Source organism: Neovison vison, chromosome 11, assembly GCF_020171115.1.
Source record: "Neovison vison isolate M4711 chromosome 11, ASM_NN_V1, whole genome shotgun sequence".
In the NCBI taxonomy this organism is placed as follows: domain Eukaryota; kingdom Metazoa; phylum Chordata; class Mammalia; order Carnivora; family Mustelidae; genus Neogale; species Neogale vison.
Genome location: NC_058101.1, coordinates 958,577 through 976,877, shown reverse-complemented (window position 1 = coordinate 976,877; position 18,301 = coordinate 958,577). Strand labels below are relative to the sequence as shown.

Sequence of the window (18,301 nt, the reverse complement as noted above, 5' to 3'; positions counted from 1 at the left end):
ATTACCTTTTTATCATCCATTTTCCTCAAAGGAGACTTGAGTAAACAATATAGTGACTGTTTTATTCTTATTGATTCTGTGACCTTTTTATTAAAACAACCTCTTGACCATAAAGCAAATCCATAGTGGACTCCTAAACATTAACGAGGCAGCGTCCTTAATTAGATGTTCAGAAATGTTGTGGCCCTTACAGAGCCTTCATGGGGCTCTTTCAGAAAGCCACCGCTGGGCTTCCTGGGTCATGTAAAGTGCTGCTTGTGTGGTGTCCCTTCCAGCATTCGATGGAAATACTCTCACTTGGTTCTGCGGTGTTTTGTTACGTGTACTACTAAGCCGTACCAGCCCCTTAGGTGCCTGGGGGACTACAAATATTTCACGTGTTTATAGAACCCTAGGTTTATAGGGTTTTTCATACTGTAGTATTCTGAAATTACCCACAAATGGATTGTGACTGAAGTTGAAACATCTGTCATCACAGTTATTTCTGGAATTACTTTTAAAGCCTGAAAATGTTGATTGGCCAGCGTTGGGCAGTAAGCTCTAGCTTTCCTGAATCTATTTTTAGAGCATTCTCGTATGTTGTCACAGCACATGTAATTCATATAGTTACGGCTTTTTGAAAAGCAAGTGATTTGAAGGCATTTTATTTATTTTATAAAATAGGTTGCTCAAAAAGTATGCTGAAAGAATAGGAAGAAATCTTAATGATTTAGTTTTTGGCCGCATATACCTTTATATGATGCAATAGCGCTCACTCCACTGAGGTCCATGTCTGCTGACACGTCTCCCCAGTGAGTCCTGACATGCCCCCTGTGTTGTGTACGAAGTTCTGCCCTTCGTCGCTTACGTGTGTGTGCACTCAGTGCAGCGGGCAGCTTCGTGTCTAGAGGGAAGAGGCAAATGAGATGATAAGGAACTCTGAAGCTTTTCCTAAAAGTTCAAAATTGTTTGAAACCTTGCACCCTGTATTTCTGAGTCCCCTGAGGACAGAGGCTGTGGTTGGTAACTCTGTTACCAGCAGTCTCTGGCACTCGGTCAGTTGAACGCAGGAGTTCATCGTACTTGTGATTTATCCTCTGGGGACTTTGCTGCCGTCCTCTGTCACTCAGTTTGGGTCCAAGGTGATCGTTGCCCGGTTTAAATGTTTGTGCTGGAGAATGTAAGCGGCAAGATCTAGGTCTGTCTGTCTACCTGTCTGTCCACTTCTCTCTCTCTCCCATCACTGCAGTGACCTTGCTTGGGATTACCATTTCCATTCAGCAGAGACCATTCCATTGAGGAGACCGAGGCGCAGAGAGGGCCGGTGGAACACAGCAGTGGAGGCAGGGGCGGACCCCGGCCTGGTGCCCTGCGGGTCTCTGCTGCTCCTCTCTTCTCCGCCCTCTTCATGGAGGACTTGGGCTCTGGCCTTCCAAGGTTCTTCGGAAACTATTCTTGGGACCCGTCAGGCTGGATTAGGGAATCGGGCATTGTGACGTACAGAGGAGTGTAGCTCTGCGTGCACTTTTAGAGCTTTTACGTACTTCAGCTTTTCAGATTTTGGGAGGCCCTGAATCCAACCAGCAGTTCCCCGGGGAAAGCTTCCAGGCGTTCGAGAATGGGGGGACAGCGGGAAACAGGATGTTAGAGAAGGATGACCAAGGGGGAAGGAAGCAGGTAGAGGGTGAGGGGTCAAAGCTGGCTTGTTATTTAACTGCGAAACATTTTAATAAGAATATGGATTAATCTAATGACTGCACACCTACCACGAAGCTTACTAGGTTTTATACTGTTTTGTTTCAGATTGTAAACATTACAGCTGTAGCTGAGACTCTTGAGTACGTCTCGGGTGGTGGGAGAGGAGGGTTATTTGTGTGTTAGCCTTTCTGTTCGTGTGTATAATTTAAGTGCGCTGATTCTTAACTGCTGTATACTGCTCTTGAGTAGGAATGAATAGACCCGAGTTTATCTTCTCTCTCACTGGGGAAGATTTCGGTTGCTCCCGTCAATTTTGTTACACCAAGTACTGCAATAAACATTTTTTTACTTTCCTCTTTGTGCATGTGTGTTAGAGTCTTCGGTGCGTGTCCAGGAGAGGCCGGGGTGCGCGTGCACAGAACCTCCAGCATCTTCCTCTCTTCTCCGACAGTGCTCTGAGTGGGGCGCCCGCCTGCCTTCCGGCCCGAAGGAAGGGACGAGGGGCACAGTGTAGGACACGATGGGGAAACCAAGTCTTGAAAGAAAAGCCGGGCTCTGTCGGTATTGGAAAGGAAATCTCCTGCGGAAAAAGCAAGTGCCAGTCTTGGCTCTTTGTTTTCCTTCTTTGAGACCCGGAGTGAGTTTTTATTGAGCTTAAACGAGGTTGTTCTGCCAAGTCTGCCGGCGGTCCGCCGGGCTCCACTGTGTGCGCTCGGTTCTGGATGATCGTGACGAACTAGAAGCCGTGCGACAGCCAGCGGGCTGGGGGGGCTTCTGTGTTTCTACTAGCGCACGTGAGATTGTAGTAACGCGTTGTGAGGAGAGGTAAATGCTTTGGCCCTGCTGTTTGTTTATTTATCTTTTTTGTTGGAATACAGCTGACTCCCCCACCCTGTTGGTTCCGGCGGGCAGCATGGTAGCTGGACGTTCTACACGCGTTAGGAAACGCTCGCCACACCAGGCTTCATCACCGTCCCTAACCAGAGTTCTTCCCTGTGTTCCCTGCGCTATACTTCGCATCCCCGTCACTTATTAATTTTAGAACTGATAATTACAAAGGGCGTTCAGTGAATACGTGAATAAATAAAGGAGTGGATGAGTTGACGTAAACAGAGTTCTTGAGTTCAACTTGATTATAAAATTCTCCTTAAACCGTAAGACCTCCTCTGAGGTGTACACTTGGGGTCTACACTCCTGGCGTATGTTCCTGTGCTGGGTTTTTAGACAGGTTCTTGTAAGACGGTTTCAGTCGTCACCCTCTGGGTTCGTACAGCGTCCTGCTCCTCGGCCTGTCCCTCCCGTTGCACCACGCCGCAGGGGTGGTTTCACCTGCCATGCTCCTGTCCCCCGCTAGATTCTTAACCTCACGATGTATTGTGTGTTTCCAGTTCCCTTTTGCATGCCCCGCTAGTAGACGCTAAAAAAATTATTGAATGTGCCATATTTGATTTGAAAGTATCCACGTGCTGAATTGTAAGTAAATAAAAATTTTGACGTAAGAGAGCTCACCTTACCGACAGGGTATTTAATTTTGAATTGTCCTGCCCATCACTGTCTTGTAGGTAGTCTGACCACCAAGAAAGAATCATGCTGATCACATTTTTTTTTAAGCATTTACCCTGCGTGGACCATCTTCCCGCCGAAATTTGAGCTGCGCACAAGTGCTCGCTTGTGTCCCAACACTGCAGCTCTGAGCAGGTGTGCGTGAGTCAGCAGACGCGCTGTAAAGGGCTGAACAGTACATTCTTGGACCTTGCAGACCGTGTGATCTTGGTTACACACATACTCCACTCTGCCGTTTGTGGCCCCAGGGCCTCTGCCGATGCTGTAAGCAAGCGAGTGTGGCCATTTCCAGTAACACTTCATTTCGGGGGGCGCCTGGCTGGCTCAGTCGGTGGAGCACGTGACTCTTGATCTCCAGGTTGGGCGTTCAAGCCCCACACTGGGCATAGAGCTTACTTAAGACACAAAAACAAAACAAAATTCTTCATGTACAGAAGGAGGAGGTAGACTGGCTTTGGCCCATGGGCCATGGTTGCCTGACTCTTGACCTAGTTCATTTGTTTCTTGGTCTTTGTTTCTCCAGCAGAAATTTTCGCGTTTGCCTTGTGAGCTTCAGGGGCTTACTTGCCACAGTTAGCAGAGGTGAGATTGTTGAAGAACTTGCTCTCATGCAGATGACTAAAGCTAATTCTTGTTTTTTATCTTGTTCATCCAGGACGTTTTATTTCCTTACATCGAAGAAAATGTTAGAGAGTATCTGCAGACACACTGGGGGGAGGAGGAGTGCCAGCAGGACGTCAGGCTTTTGAGGAAACAGGTGGGGACGTCGCTCTTGCATTGCTGCCGCATTCCCCGCTGTCTGGGACTTGAGGGCGCCGGGAGGCGCACACGTGCTCCGAGCGCCCCGGCTTCCGAGGGGTGGGCCGCGTGGCGGCTGGCCTGCTTAGGGACTCGCAGCACGTCATTAAACGGCCGAATCGTGGCACTTACTGTCCCCACAGTTGCCTCTCTCTGGAGCCATTTCGATTGCATAAAAGCTGTCATTTTTAAAAGATTAATTGATTATTTATGGATTTTTAAAACTAAGCTTTTTCTGGTCGTGTGCAAGAGGTTTTTTGCCATCTTGCCACATCTCTCAGTACCGTCTCCCAGGGAGCCTCTCGTCTCTCCTGCCTCCTGCGTAGCCCTCCCGGGCCCTCGCCTCCACACAGCCCTGCACACCTCGCATCCCGCTCCCACCAGGCCCAGCCTTCATCTCCTGTGCCGTTCTGCTCTGTTCTCTGGCCAGCTCACAGTCGGTTTTCCTTTCTGCATTCCGTGCTGTAGAGCTTCTGCTCACCTTCTCCTTCAAACTGCTTCACTGGCAAAGATCTTACACGCTGCCGGGTGAACTCTGACCGTTATTTTCTAGTCGTGTTCTACGCCAGACAATGTAGAATGTTCTGGAAATGTTTTAATGGTTGGGAGTTGGGATTGGAAATATACCCTTGGGGCCATTGGGTATTTGGGTTTCTTAAATGTTCTAGGTAACTCCGGGTTCGTCTGAAACACTCCCCTCCCTTAAGCTTTCTTTTGTCTTAGTTCTTGTTATCGAAATTACATATTCAGTCCCTGTTATAGTATACACACCGTTGGTCTTTAGAACCTGGACATATGCTTTGTCAGAGCATCATTGTTGTAAGTACCTGCTAGATACTTTGGGCAAGAGGAGGAAAACTGCAAGATACTGAAAAAGAACCAACCCCAGACTGCTTCCCTAGCTTCTTTTCATTGAATCCCAGGCATAAGTGAATTTCACTGACATTTTCTTTGTTTCTTCCTTGATTCATTATCGTGCAGAGAAAATGGTCGGATTTAACCCATGTCCTGGTTTGTTGATCCCCGTAAGTGAATCAACACGCCGAGTCTCACGATATCATTTTACCGTTACATGCTGTCTCTCTCCCGTACAACGTGGATGCAAATTTATTCATTCTAATCCACTTTCCTTTAGGATCATTCCTGTCCGCCCCCAAAGTGTAAGATACTTTAATTTGTAGCAATGTAGGTGCCAGTGATAGCTGGAGAAAGCGAGTCCGCTAGGTTTTCAGGCCTCATTTTAAGTGATCTTCTTTACGGTAAGTAAGAAACAAACTTCATGTTGTTTATGACTTCAAGGCGGAAGAGGATTCGCACCTGGATGGGGCTGTTCCCATTCCGGCCTGGTCTGGCAGCGGAGGAGACGACCCCCAGCGGACGATCCAGGCCGTGGTGGACAACGTGTGCTGGCAGATGGCCCTGGACCGCAAGACCACGGCGCTGAAGCAGCTGCAGGGTCACATGTGGAGGGCGGCGTTCGCAGCCGGGCGCGTCAAGGCCGAGTACGTGCTGCGCGCGGCTCCGCGCACTTGGCCAGCCCGGAAGCCCGAGACGTGTACATGGTCCTCTCTGCCCGCTGTTAGTTGTGTGATTAGTCAGATAGATAAAGTCAACCTTCTTTTTATTTTTTTAAGACTTTATTTATTAAAGAGAATGAGGGGGCGTGGGCAGAGGGAGGCGGGAAGCGGGCTCCCCACTGAGCAGGGCAGATGCTTAACTGATGGAGCTGCCCAGGTGCCTAACGCTCTTTTTATTTGAACAAAACAGGTGTTTGTTTTGTTTTTTCCAAGGTGGGGATAAAGCATTCCACCTAGCTAAGCTCCCCATGGCGGCATGCCTGGCTTTGTGGCATGGTGGTTGAGGACTTGGATCCCAGTTTATTTATTGATTGATTTATTTTTAAAGATTTTATTTATTTACTTGTCAGACAGAGATCACAAGTAGGCAGAGAGGCAGGCAGAGAGAGGGGGGAAGCCGGCTCCCTGCTGAGCAGAGAGTCCAACTTGGGGCTCGATCCCAGGACCCTGAGATCATGACCTGAGCTGAAGGCAGCGGCTTAAGCCACTGAGCCACCCAGGCACCCTTGGATCCCAGTTTAAAACAGCTCCCAGGAAAAGGTGTCTGAGCTCGGTCACATTTGATCTTCAGCAGACAGTGCCGTCGGGCTGGTTCTCAGGGCTGTCGGGTTTCCTGCTTTCTGCACTGCCGGAGAAGGAACGATGCTGTCAAGGATTTATATGTCATCTTGGGGTCATTCAAAATGTCAGCAGTGCCACTCTGTCTGGTGTTGGGGAGCAGCTTCCACAGACCCCTGAGTCTGGGCTGTGGTGTTCCCGAATGCCATCCTGTCCAAGGAGACTCGGAGTCCTGTATTGCTGAGGAATTTTTTCTTTCTTTCTTTTTCTTTTTTTTAAGATTTTGTTTTTAAGTAATCTCTGCACCCAACATGGGGCTCAAATTTACAACCCTGAGATCAAGAGCCCCTGCTCTGTTGACTGAACCAGACAGCGCCTGCTAAGAAACTCTTACCACAAAAAAACTAATGTACTGTGTGGTGACTAACATAACATAATTAAAAAAAGAAAGAAAGAAAGAAATCCCCCTTTTTAAAAAGATTTATTTGACAGAGAGAGAGAGAGACAGTGAGAGAGGGAACACAAGCAGGGGAAGTGGGAGAGGGAGAAGCAGGCTCCCTGCTGAACAGGGAGCCTGTTGTGGGACTCGATTCTAGGACCCTGGGATCATGACCTGAGCCAAAGGCAGATGCTTAATGACTCAGCCACACAGGTGCCCAAAAAGAAATTAATTTTTTTTTAAAGATTTTATTTATTTATTTGACAGACAGAGATCACAAGCAGGCAGAGAGGCAGGCAGAGAGGCAGAGGAGGAAGCAGGCTTCCCGCTGAGCGGAGAGCCCGATGTGGGGCTGGATCCCAGGACCCCGGGATAGTGACCTGAGCCTAAGGCAGAGGCTTTAACCCACCGAGCCACCCAGGTGCCTGAAAGAAATTCTTGATGTGACACTGCCACTAAGGATTTTAGGCCATTGCCTGATGCACAGCACAAGACCCAAGACTACTTCGAGTTGCTGCTATATTTTTTTTTCCTGTCAAATGATTTGCCCTTCCTCTATGTACTTCACAAGGGGCTTCTTCTACTTTTTAATATATTTTTTGAAGATTTCTATTTATTTCTTTGAGAGAGAGCACATGCAGGGCAAAGGAAAAGAGAAGCAGATGACCCGCTGAGCAAGGATCCTGACCCCGGTGCTCAATCCCGGGACCCCGAGGTCATGACCCAAACTGCAGTCAGATGCTTGACTCCGACCGACTGAGCCAGCCAGGCGCCCCGGGGGGGTCCCACTTTTTAAAGGACGCATTAGGATTTCAGGATAGGCCAGTCGTCTGGGAATATCCGTTAGTTCAGTGTGTAAGGCACTAAAGGATGGAGTTGAGAGAGGATGCTTGAGCTAGTCAGTCCTTCCTTCTCTCGGACAGTTTCCTTAATTATGAAACCAAGGACTTGAAATAAGATACCTTAGACCTCTAAGCCCTGACTTGGAGCAATAACAATCTGCAAATTCAATGTGGAAAACTCCTGTCTCTGTGATTGCAGCATAATACACAGAATAACCCACGGTCGTGTGTGCTGGTTTCAAACTGGTTGACCTTCCTTCGGTCCGTGTCCTCTAGTAAGGTGTTTGGTCCAGTAGGAGACTTCCCTGATATTTTCCAGTTAATCTGCTAGAGATGACTGGTTGCATGTTCCAGGTTCTTGTGCTGCTCTTTCTACCTTATTTCTGTGATAATTCCACCACCGAGTATGGAAGAAGTTGTAGAACCGGGAAGCAGGACTCATGTCAGGAATCAGAAAAGCTAGACACTGTTTGCCAATTAGCTTACGTGACATGGTGCGGGTCTCTTAACTGATTTGTTATGTCATTTTTTTTATATTTTATAAGTTTAGGTTTTCTTAGTTCTCAAGAAAAGAGTTCCATTTTATATAGCTGGTTACATATGAATAGCTTTGAACTCTCAAATGTTTTCCTTGTAATTGTTTGGGAGCAAATCTTTTTAAAGGCATTTCCATGCTTTCTGAAGGCACACTGGACATAATAGCCTCTTCTTGTCATGAATTTCATCGAAGAATAACAAGAAATTGTTATTTACCTTTTTGAGTTCTTTGGGAATTTAACGAAGCATTTTATTTCATCCTTTATTTGTAATCACTTTTACTATTATTAGTGTGGCCGCCTGTCAAATACTATTCTGTGCACCTATGTTGTTGCTTCTAATCTGCTGAGGTCTTGGAGCCCCAGCGACAAACTTGGTAGGTTGGCAGGAGTTTGCAGTCTCCTGGAGGTGCTTCTCATGGCGACCCTTTGGGCTCAAATAAAAGAAACTTGTTACAGCTATTTTGACTGGCTTTCATCAGGCTAGATACCATGTTCCTGCATTTGAACTTGATGGTCTTTCCTCTAGGTTCTTCGAAGATGTAGTTCCAGCAGTCCGGAAATGGAGAGAGGCTGGAATGAAGGTGTATATCTATTCCTCAGGGAGTGTAGAAGCCCAGAAGCTACTATTTGGGCATTCTACAGAGGGAGACATTCTTGAGGTAGGTTACCTGATTACTGTTTTTCTGACACTATCAAAGCATGTAATAATGAATCTTAAAGGAGTATTCTACGATTATAAGCCACGTCAACGTCCAGATCATTGCGGGTATATATGCCAAGCAGGTGGTGAAGAGAAGTGGGAAAACGGGAGTGGATTCAAGGGAAGGGCAGATTGTTTCTGTTGTGCCAGTCTTGGCATCGGAGGTTCTTAAGCTGTTGTGAAGAATGAGCACCAGGGGAGTTTGTTGAAAGTGTAGATCCCTGGGCCACGCTTCCTAGCAAATCTGCACTGGCAAGTCTGGGAAGGGAGGGGCCAGGAATATATATATGTATATGTAGTACAGCCAGTAAGACGTGAGCTGGCTTGTAAATCAGTTGTCTTGCCGACATTAGAAAATTGTCAACTCGGACGAAACTCCTAGGCCACTTCTTTTGGTTGTTTCAAGGAGCCGGTGAGCGGTACGGCAGTGGCACGTGCCCCCTCCAGACACGTGCATGTACTTTAATGAAGCGCTGTGCAGGGTAGCTCATTTGTTCCTGGCACTTTGGAGAGAGAGCAGATTTTATTTTACCAGAAACCTCATTCTCCTGTGAGAAAACTGGGTGTGGAATGTTAAGGACACCTGTTACCTTTCCTGTAGATGAGAAAATTCCTGCTGGCTTCTCTGTCCCCGCCATCCCTGGGCCCTCTGGAGGACAGGGTGGGCACTGGGAAAAGGGAAGGCATTTAGGATTTGAAGAAGAAATGCCGACTGACTGAATACAGGCTGAACTTAGTGATGTGCACTAGGTCACTCAGCAGCTGTCTTTTAAATAAATGTTTATTGAGCCTCTGCCAAGCACAAAGAAAGAACACTTTGGCTTCGGAGGTGTCCTTTTCTCATTTTAGTACTTCCTTGTGTTTTATCTTAGTTTAGGTCAAATATTAAATCAAGAATAAAACCCTTTAAAACCCTGTATTGGTATACAGATACGTGTATCTCCTGAATACAGATGTAAACAACTCTTGTTCTCTCTGATAGGACGGTAAGGTGATAGTAGATAATACACAATAGTTACTGAATTCAATGATAAAAATGTACTTGCCTGGAGGGCTCAGTCGGTTAAGCGTCTGCCTTCGGCTCAGGTCATGATCTCAGGGTCCTGGGATTGAGCCTCACATCAGGCTCCCTGCTCAGCAGGGAGTCTGCTTCTTCCTCTCCTTTTGTTCCTCTTCTGCTCTTGCTCTCTCTCTCTCAAATAATAAATAACCTTTTTTAAAAAAATATTTTATTTATTTCTTTGACAGAGATCACAAGTTGGCGGAGAGGCAGGCAGAGAGAGAGGGGAAAGCAGGCTCCTGGCCAAGCAGGGAGCCTGATGCGGGGCTTGATCCCAGGACCCCGAGAACATGACCTGAGCCACCCAGGCGCCCCTTAAATAATAAATAATCCTAAAAAAATTTTACTTATATATCTCTAACTGTTGCCTGACCCAATAGACCAAAATCTCAAAGGTCAGCAGCAGAGAACGAAAGTTAAGTAGCACTTTACTAATGAGGCAGCTTAGAGAAATCTGTTCTTCCTGGGGTCAAAAGGACAATATTCGGGACCTATAATCAGGAGTGACACCTAGTCCAGTAAGTAATTTGGGTGCAAATAGGGTTTTAAGGATACAAAGTCAAGCATGTATATTTTAAAAGATTTTGAAGATAAAATTAAGCTAATCAAAGAAAACCAAGTAAATTGTAGCATGATTGTATATACATTGAATTGGTAGTTTTCTTCCAAATGTTTATTTCTGTAAAATCTTCCTTTATTTTCTATAGATAGCCTGCGTAAAGTTCTCTTTTAAGCAGACTTTCAGGGATTATTTATCGAGGGGACGAAGTCACTGTGATTGTTGTGTATTTCAGAGCAGACGAGGAGAGACAAAGGGTCAGGTCGCAAGTGTATTTGTAACATCGATCTTTCCTTGCCCTGTGTACAGCTTGTTGACGGGCACTTTGATACCAAGATCGGACACAAAGTGGAGAGTGAGAGTTACCGAAAGATCGCAAGCAGCATCGGGTGCGCCACCAACAACATCCTGTTTCTGACAGACGTCACCCTGGGTGAGTAATCCCACCCCTTCTGTTGTATGCTCGCGGGTGGGCGCCGAACCTTGCCCTGCACACATGCGGCCTCTGTGAAGGAGGTTTGTGGGGAGCCTTGAGAAATGGAACGGGCTCATGAAAAGCAGCCGTGGACCAGCCGATCCAGTTTCTCTCCATTCCCCATCCTGGCGTTTGTGTGTGGGCAGGTGGCACTGGAAAGACTAGATCTTCGTGCCGTCGCTCTGTCCGCGGCCCCCACCTGTCCTCCGTGCGCACGAACACCCAGACGAGCTCGCAGAACAACGAAGGACAGTTTCGGGGGTGTCCCTGGAAGGAGCTCGCAGGCAAGGGTGTGAGGGTGGGTGCGTGGTTAGACAGCGACATAAAGTTGCCGTGGACCTGAGCACGTGTATCTAACAGCCGTGAAGGGAGCTAAAAGCCAAAAAAGAAGCAGAAAGCTACAGGGAGGGAGAATTCCCTTTTCCTCTTTGTTGTTCTGGTTGACGAGCATGGCCCCGCCGTGAGCAGGAGCCGCCTCTCTGCCTTCCCTCAGGTGATCTCCGTCCCCAGACACCCCCGTGCTTGGAGCCTCTGGCCTTGTTGCTCTTGATTCGCTGCTGAAAGGCAGACCTGTTGCCCCGGCGGGGCCCTCTTTGTCACATAGGGTGTGGTGGCTCCCGCACTGTTGCTGTAGGGACTGGATGTGGGTGGCAGCCCGTGCTTGACCACGTTGGTAATTTAAGTGAGTTCAAGAGCACTTTTGACCGGATGTAAAACAGCCACTCCAGCCCTTGGGTGAGAATGTACACGCTCTAGAGGATTCCAGCAGGAAACCAGTGACTGAGGAAGCGGCAGCAGCAGGCGAAGAGGTAGTGGGTGCTGCCGGCGGCTGCACGGCGTCTCCTCGGAAGGCGCCTGCTGGTGCGGCTTTCCACACCCCCACCGGGCTCCGGCTGCGGACGGCTCGCTCATGGCCCTCAGAGTTCATGCATCTCCCGGGCCTGTTTTTGGTGCGTGCATAACCACGCTGGTATTTGAGGGCCCTCCGTTATGTTTGTGTTCCTCCTGCTAGTGTGGGATTGCGAGTTGCCGCTTCCGTCTGCCCCAGAGCAGGACTTGGTGGACCGCGCAGTTGCTGTGACACACGACGTCGGGGTCCGCCGGCTGGGGAAGGGCGCGTAGGCAAAGAGACTGAGGGCTCGGTGCGCTCTTGCCTGGTGGGCTCCATGGGACTCCTGGCCCCCCCGGAGCCTGTAGGCCGTCTCCCTGCCCCTGGTCCTTCCTGTCGTGTGGAACTAGAGTCGTCCTACCCACCGGGACTTTCAGAGATAGGGCCCAAAGGCAAATCCAAGCTGCTGACGGACATACCTTACCAGAGGTGGTGTGTCTGAACTGGGATCTTGCTGTGCTGCTGACCTTTGACCTTTTGGTCTGCTCTGTCGGGCAAGAGTTAGAGGCGTATAAGCAAGTACTGAGTTGCTAAGTGGTTTTTTTAAAAAAAATTTTTTTTAACCAGCATAGAGATGATGTAATGCATTCAAAAAGTGATAATAATGTTTTCTGGAGAAAGAAAGTCTTAATTTTACTTGGCATACAGTAGACATTCAGTGAGTGTTAAATTTCAGGCCTTGGTCAGTGTAGACTGAAAGCTTTGATCCAGGTAGATGCTACCAGATCACGCCACTTGTTTTCTTGAGTTTTGAAAACTCAGCAGATTGCGTGTCTTACCTGTCCTGGCTTGGGTCCAGAGTCCAAGGGTTTCTACAAGACTGTTGTCTCAGTTTTCTGCCTCCTGGAGAACTTTATATTTACTTTCGGGCTGCACTGAAGGAGAGGAACAGACAGAAGGATGCATGGACACGTTGCTTCAGGGTTCCCTGTGTAACTAGGTAGCCAGGCCACGTAGATGTACCATGGCCAAGCGTCAGCCTTGGCAAAGCCATTTCACCGGGCCCCTACCCTGCACTGTTAATATTTGCCTGTCCTATTCCTCTACAGAAACTTTTGCCAATTCAAAGCTATGATATACCCTCCCTTGTGAATGGCTTTTGGGGACTTAGAGAGGTGGGGTGAGGGGATTGCTTTAGAGAGGTTCAGGGTGTGAAACACAGTCCCCGTGACGAAGGATAATTAGAAGACCTTTTACTGTGTTTTCTTCCTTATGGAAAGGAGCTAGGCCTTGCTCTGCTGAGGCTAGCTGCTTTAATCTGTGAATTGCTTTTCTATCATCATTCATATGGAAGGGGCTGCTGGAGATGCAGATCCGTGGTTTGCCGTCTGTTGAATTTCCTAGCACCCTGGAAGAGAAGTTTACGCAGGCGTGGAGTTACGTGGCTGGTGCTCCTGGCGTGTCAGCCTGTCCCGAGCATTCTGGCACGGAACGTGTTGTGATCCCCAGGTCTTCTCCCCATTCCTCACTTTTCGGCTACCGTTAATAATTACAGTCCCTTCTCTAGTAAGGTCGTGTACAGGTTCTTCATATTCTTGTCTTGAGCCACATTTTTTTCCTAGTTCTTATCATAGTACATCTATAATTTTAATATCTTCCTCTTTTCACTTAAGCTGTTCCCTTGGGCTGCAGTCCCAGAAACTATTCTTAACTTTAGCAAATAGAGATAATCCCCAAATTGGCCTTGAAACAAAATTGGCTTTCTCCAAGGTCTCTGCACGGAGGTTTTGTCTCGTCCCTCGTCCTCTGCCAGCTCCACACCCATCTAAGGCAGTAGGGCCAGAACTGGGCTCATGTGTAGCTGGGATGGGAGCAGGCAGCTGGCCGCGTGCCTTGTTCTTTTCTGTCACTTCCGATCCTCTGTTGGGTACCACATGCCCAGGCTCCATTGCCAAGGCAGAATGGAAGACTAAGTTGATACCCCAAATAACATCCAAGTATGAAAGAGAGACCCGAAAGACATTTTCCCCTCGGAGGAAAGGAGGGAGGCCCGGGGTTTTAAGTCAGTGTCATGCCAGTAGGGCAGATAGATGCTTAGGGACAGCAGTTGCCCAGGGATGCTCTCGGTAAGAGGCTGAACGAGCCGCGGCCACTAGCGAGTGTCGGCTCGCATGTGGACCACTGTGGCTCGCAGTTGGGATCATGGGTTGCTAGTCAAGGGAAAGCTGTGTTTGCGGCGGTCGGCTGGGGACTAGGGAGGAGAAGAATAGCGCCTGCACAGTTTGCTCGGAGGAAGGGATTTCCTCATGAAGAGGGGATGGTTTAGCACTTTGTTTGCTCTGGGAAGGTGACAGCCTTTCACAGGATGGGAAGCTAGACACTTGAGGTTGGTGGGTGGAAGAGAGCTCTGCCCCACTTCCCTTCTCTGGGAACTTCTAATCTCTCTTGGCACGGCTGCCCTTTACCCCATGTGGATGGTGCGACTGTTTTCCACAGGTCAGGAAGCCACTGAGGTTTCTTACTACACCAGATCTAAACTCCACACAACGTGTTTCAGGTTCTTTGCCAGTTTCGCTCTATTCAAATATGCTGCATTTGACCCACGTCCTGTCTCCCACACTCACTCGCTCCATTCTTCCAATATTTATACGTGTATTTTGTCTGCCCAGAATGCCTCCTCTCTTGGCAGTTTTGTTTCCTCAAAACTTCTGATCAAAACTTACCTTCTGTGCTGAGAAGTCATGTGTTAAATTGCAGATTCTAATTCAGTGTTCCATATTGGGGAGTTGAGATTCTGCTTTTTTTTTTTAAAGAGTTTTTATTTATTTGACAGAGAGATCACAAGCAGGCAGAGAGGCAGGCAGAGAGAGAGGGGGAAGCAGGCTCCGCGCTGAGCAGAGAGCCCGATGTGGGGCTCGATCCTAGGACCCTGAGATCATGACCTAAGCTGAAGGCAGAGGCTTAAGCCACTGAGCCACCCAGGCACCCCTTTTTAAAAATTTTTTAAAAAGATTTTATTTATTCAGAGAGGGAATGAGCGAGTGGGGGAGGGGCAGAGGGAGAGAGAATCTCTAGCTGCCCTCCACCGCTGAATGCGAAGACTGATGCCCAGCTCAATGCCATGACCCTGAGATCATGAACAGAAATCAAGAGTTGGATGCTTACCCAACTGAGCACCCCCTCTCCAGGAGCCCCAGAGATGCTGTGTTTCTTAACAAGCTTGCAGGCGATTCCCGCACCTCAGATCCGTAGGTCACATTAGGAATAGTATTGCTATGGAGCAGAAGTTGACAGGTGGTTCTGTGAAGGGCCAGATGGTTTTTTTTAGGCTTTGCAGGCCCTCCCGTCTCTGTCACAACTCTTAAACCCTGTCCTCTTAGTGGAAAAGCAGCCATACAAAATATACAAATGAATGGCCCTGACTGTTCTAATAAAACTTTATTTACAAAAGCTCGTGGCAGGTCATGATTTGCTCTCCTGTGTTCTAGAGCTCGGACTTTCAGACCTCAGCTCTGCCACTCACTGGCTTGCCTCTAGCATGGGGATAGTAATACTAACTACCTCAGGGTTGTTGTGGAGATTTAAATGAGAATGGGAGCTCCTTGAGGGCAGGAGCTTTGTTTTGTTCACACATATCTGTTCCGAAAAGGGTACCTGGCCCATAGTAGGTGCCAAACAATACCAAGTGTTGCTGTTATCTTCCACATGGAAGCAGAATGGAGAGAGGAGTATAACCCAAGGTGTATTAGAGATCTCCCCTGCTGTACCTAGCTTACCTAGTCTCCTTTGACTTGTCCTGTTTTTCCTTTACGCACCATGCAGTCACTGATCATAAGGTGCTCATAGTCTAATGTGAAGAGAGACAACAGGTAATAACGTGTCAATTCATACAGCCAAACACGAAGCGTTAGAGGAGCACGTGGGTTGTTCTAAGACACGTGGCGCAGTGGTTCTTGAAGGTAAGGTTGTTGAGCTGAAGTTTCAAGAGTAGAAATTTGCCAGGCAAAAAAGATGAGCAGGCGGGTCTGGGAGTAGGACATATTTGGGCTCCTGATGTGACAGCAGGAATTTTGGCCTGATTGGATCATGGACTTCCATTTGTCCCATTGGTATTTGTCCATTTGTCCCTAACTGGTATTATGACCAACAGTTTGACCTTTGGGAAACACTCAGTTTTCTGTAGGACTGAGGGCAGTGAGTGGAGGAACGTCGAGGACAGAACATAGCTCTTTGCTTCTGCACTCATAACCACTTAAAGCTCAGAAGTCTGGGATACACAATACACCATACACAAGGACACGGAAGTCTAGACCACTCTAGTCTGTCAGGCACAATCATGTATTTTTAAACATTTTTTATTGTTGAAGCATCACATTTACATGGAGGAATGATGTGCTCAGTCCCCAGTGTGCCCTCAGTGATCAGATCAGGGCCCAGCTTGGGGGCGTCCTCCCCCACATGCCCCTGGTTCCTTTGAAGCAAACCTCAGACATCACCTGTCATGTTTCTGACACGGACTTTGACTTTCCTAGAGGCCAGCGCTGCCGAGGAAGCGGATGTGCACGTCGCTGTGGTGGTGAGACCCGGCAATGCGGGGCTGACAGACGACGAGAAGACTTACTACAGCCTCATCTCGTCCTTCAGCGAACTGTACCTGCCCTCCTCAGCCTAGAGCAGGAGCCGGAGGGAACACCAGCCTGTCCTCACAGACTTCTCCCTGTAGTCTAGTTTTATTCTAATGGTCAAAGTAACTAACTTAAAAAACCATATATATACACACATAGGTATGCAAGTGTATACATGCATACATTTAAATTGCCTTCCACAGGCAAATAAGTGAAAAAAAAAATCTCTGTTCAGTGAAAAGGAAACTTATTTAAAGATGCTTTCTGTGTAGAAATTGTTTGAAACCACAAATCTAACCCTTACTGAGGGCAAAACATAGCTGATAGAAGAATTACCACAGTGCAGATCACATGTGTCATGTTTATCGAGTCCTGTACCAATGTGGAAAGGTAGGTTCGAGAAGCTATTTAGAAGCCTTGTTATTTTAAAAAGCTAGAAGTATTTCACCTAATTCTTCCCAATAATTCTTCTCCTTTTAAATTATGAGTTAGAGGATTGTGACAGCTGAATTTCAAAATATTAGCCTCCCTCTGTACAGAATAAAAAGCCATTTATTTCTGCTCTAAAAGAGAGCAAAATTGGGAGAGGAAACTCATTTGAATCTTGAAGTTGCATGCAAACATCTATTACTGAAGAAACTTGAGCTGATCATTGTGGCATCCCCAGCAGCGGTTGCCTTACCAATGAGAAAAGTGCATTGATAACAGCTAAAATAGGAATGTGACTCCTAATGTTTAACAGAATAGTCCTAATCCTGCCAATTGTCATCATAATAGATCGTATAGTTGCCTTTCTAACTACTTCTTAGCACAGTTTGAGAATATATGTTGCAGTTTACTATTGAAAAGCAAAAGATGTTTTTTTTTTTTTGAAAAGCAAAAGGTTTACTGAAATCATTCCTCAAGATCCTTCTAGAAGATCCCTAATAATGTAATATTTTCCTCTGAAATGGATGCAAAGAGTGTAAATTTTATAACAGCATTATTTATCCTGGTTCAATTCTAGTGGGATGTCTTGTCAATTTCATGCTGTGATTAATAAAAACATTTTCTTCTTCACTCAGTTTTATGTAGGTTCCTGAACCATACCACCTATTGCCATAAACAAAAGACAAACTGAAGAGAGATTCAGAAAATAAGAGCTTTATTTTAGTTTTTGCCTTAATCTTGTGTGTGGATGTGGGTGTGTGTGTGAGAGAGAGAGAATGCAATGCCAGTGAAAAGGCATTGACTATTTATTAGTTGAGTTATGTATACACATATGATCTCATTGGTTATTATTTCATTTGGATAGTAAGCACTCATGAGTGGGGTTTCTTAGATTTTTGAGAATCTTACGTTTGATTTATGTAAAATAATGCTTGAAGGAAGATGTTTTCTTAATCAAGAAAAGCTAAAATTAATCCTGGAGGAATAATTTGGGGGATGCTTTGAATATGAAAAAGTATTACAGATTTGAGAGGACAGAGAATATAAAAGGCTTTATTTGATAGTTTTTGTCTCCTAGTAACTAAGAAGTCTGAGGACTATGAAAATTTGGAAGGGTAGTAAAAGGCAAATGAGGAAGTAAATCTTGGAAGTGGCAGTAATTTATGAATGGTAAAGCCACAAATGGCGATAAAGAGATGCACTTCTTATAGTTTTCAAAAAAGCTCATGAGAAGATGGTAGAAAAGGTGTCTCTTAATGCCAGTAAAGGAATAATTGGTAGTGTAAGGAAGAAATGAGAAAAGATTACGCACCAGAGTCTAGATTAGAAAGGAATTGGGGTGCTTGGGTGGCTCAGTCAGTTAAGCATTCGACTCTTGGTTTCAGCTCAGGTCCTGATCTCACTCAAGGTTGTGAGATTGAGCCCTGCTTTGGGCTCCATGCTGGAGCCTACTTGAAAAGAAAAAAGGAAGGAAGGAATTAAAGGAAAGGGAGGGTGCTCTGTACATAAGCCAAAAGAAAATTGGGGTGGAGGTGTTGCAGTCTGTTGGGGCTGCTCTGACAAAATCCCAGAGACCTGGGTGGTTTGTAATTAACAAAATTGTATTTCTCATGGTTCTGGAGGCTGGGAAG

At 46.8% G+C, this 18,301-nt stretch overlaps 1 protein-coding gene across 2 annotated transcripts in view; it reads left to right on the top strand.

The window, feature by feature from the left end:
- The window catches only part of ENOPH1 (enolase-phosphatase 1), a 33,699-nt gene extending 16,399 nt beyond the window's left edge, over positions 1-17,300 (top strand). The window contains exons 2-6 of one of the 2 annotated variants that reach the window (XM_044224318.1): positions 3,896-3,997; positions 5,338-5,540; positions 8,520-8,652; positions 10,622-10,745; positions 16,149-17,300. In XM_044224318.1, the coding sequence (XP_044080253.1) occupies positions 3,896-3,997; positions 5,338-5,540; positions 8,520-8,652; positions 10,622-10,745; positions 16,149-16,288 (702 nt within the window). In that variant the 3' untranslated portion in view covers positions 16,289-17,300. The remainder of the gene's footprint in view (positions 1-3,895; positions 3,998-5,337; positions 5,541-8,519; positions 8,653-10,621; positions 10,746-16,148) is intronic. The other variant, XM_044224319.1, reaches the window with a different exon arrangement.
- The last annotated feature ends 1,001 nt before the right edge of the window (positions 17,301-18,301 follow it).